The sequence below is a fragment of the Prenolepis imparis genome, unplaced genomic scaffold (genome assembly GCF_030444845.1).
Source record: "Prenolepis imparis isolate NDT839.2.m4 unplaced genomic scaffold, iyPreImpa1.0 SCAF_2, whole genome shotgun sequence".
Lineage (NCBI taxonomy): Eukaryota > Metazoa > Arthropoda > Insecta > Hymenoptera > Formicidae > Prenolepis > Prenolepis imparis.
In genome coordinates, this window is record NW_028141160.1 from 3,435,844 (window position 1) to 3,437,364 (window position 1,521).

At 36.2% G+C, this 1,521-nt stretch overlaps 1 protein-coding gene across 1 annotated transcript; it reads left to right on the forward strand.

Moving 5' to 3' along the window:
* The first annotated feature begins 626 nt into the window (after positions 1-626).
* On the forward strand, positions 627-1,187 carry LOC145932819 (protein GVQW3-like). Its single transcript, XM_083032056.1, has one exon. It carries the CDS (start codon positions 627-629, stop codon positions 1,185-1,187), a length of 561 nt encoding a protein of 186 aa, XP_082888182.1.
* Positions 1,188-1,521: the final 334 nt, after the last annotated feature.

Genomic DNA, 1,521 nt, shown 5'->3' on the forward strand with positions numbered 1-1,521 from the left:
ATAATTAATATTTTTAAAATTATTAATATTTTAATGAAATAATAATTAATATTTTAATGAAATATAATAATTAATATTTTAATGAAAAATTACAACTAACAAGTACGCGTTACACATGTAACATGCATATTAAATATGTGTATACAATAGTTATATATCTGAAATGTTTAATTGGTTTTGTAATCGCGCGTTAATAGATTTTATATAAAATAAAATAATAAAAAATAAAAAAATAAATAATATAAAATTAAATGGTTTAACCATTAGTAGTGCGTATACCTGGTAGTGTATATTGGAACATGCCTAATATCAATAAATTACTATTATCTGTGATATACATAATTACATACAATATGTATAACTACAATATAATATATATTATATTATAAATATTACATCTAGTTATAGATGTAGTATGTAGTACGAGGGTTGTCTGAAAAAGTTTCCGACCTCAACATGAAGATGGCAGCACTCGTAAACAAAAGTTGGGGAATGTGTTTGCGCATGCTTTGAAAGGTACTCACCAAAATTTCAGCCATTTTGGACGCGCAGTTGTTTGACAATCATTTGAGTGAGTCGATGTGAGTGTTTTTGTGAAAATGGAAAAAATCGAGTATCGAGCTGTCATGAAATATTTGTTTTTGAAAGGCAATACGCCTACGCAAATTAAAGACGAGTTGGACGCTGTGTACGGGGACTCTGCACCATCATTTACCACCGTGAAATTTTGGGCTGCTGAATTTAAACGTGGCCGTACCAGCTTGGGTGACGATGAATGTTCGGGACGTCCAAAAACTGCAACCACTGACGATAATATCGCTCAAGTTCACCAAATGATGCTAGACAACCGTCGAATTAAAGTTAGAGAGATAGCAGAGGCTATGAACATGTCCAAAGAACGTGTTTGTCACATATTGAATCAAGATTTAGGCATGAGAAAGCTGTCCGCGCGTTGGGTGCCGCGTTTGCTCACTTTGGACCAAAAACGTGTTCGAATGAACATTTCCAACGTTCTGTTGGCGCAGTTTAGGCGCAATAAATCAGAGTTTTGGCGCCGATTAATTACTGTAGATGAAACTTGGATACACCATTATACTCCAGAAACAAAAACACAGTCAAAACAGTGGACTGCGAAGGGGGAATCGGCTCCAAAAAAGCAAAGGTTGTTCCTTCGGCTGGGAAAGTGATGGCAACTGTTTTCTAGGATAGTCATGGAGTTATCTTAATCGATTATCTTCAAAAAGGAAAAACCATTACAGGAGCATACTACGCATCAGTACTTGACAAGCTGAAGGCAGAAATTGCGGAAAAACGACCACATTTGCAGAAAAAAAAATTTTGTTTCACCAAGACAATGCGCCGTCTCACACCTCAGCGGTTGCCATGGCGAAAATTAACGAATTACGATTTGAACTGCTTGACCACCCTCCTTACTCACCAGATCTAGCCCCAAGCGACTTTTTTTTGTTCCCTAAGCTAAAAGTTGCGCTCGGAGGACAGAGATTTTCGTCGAATGAGGAG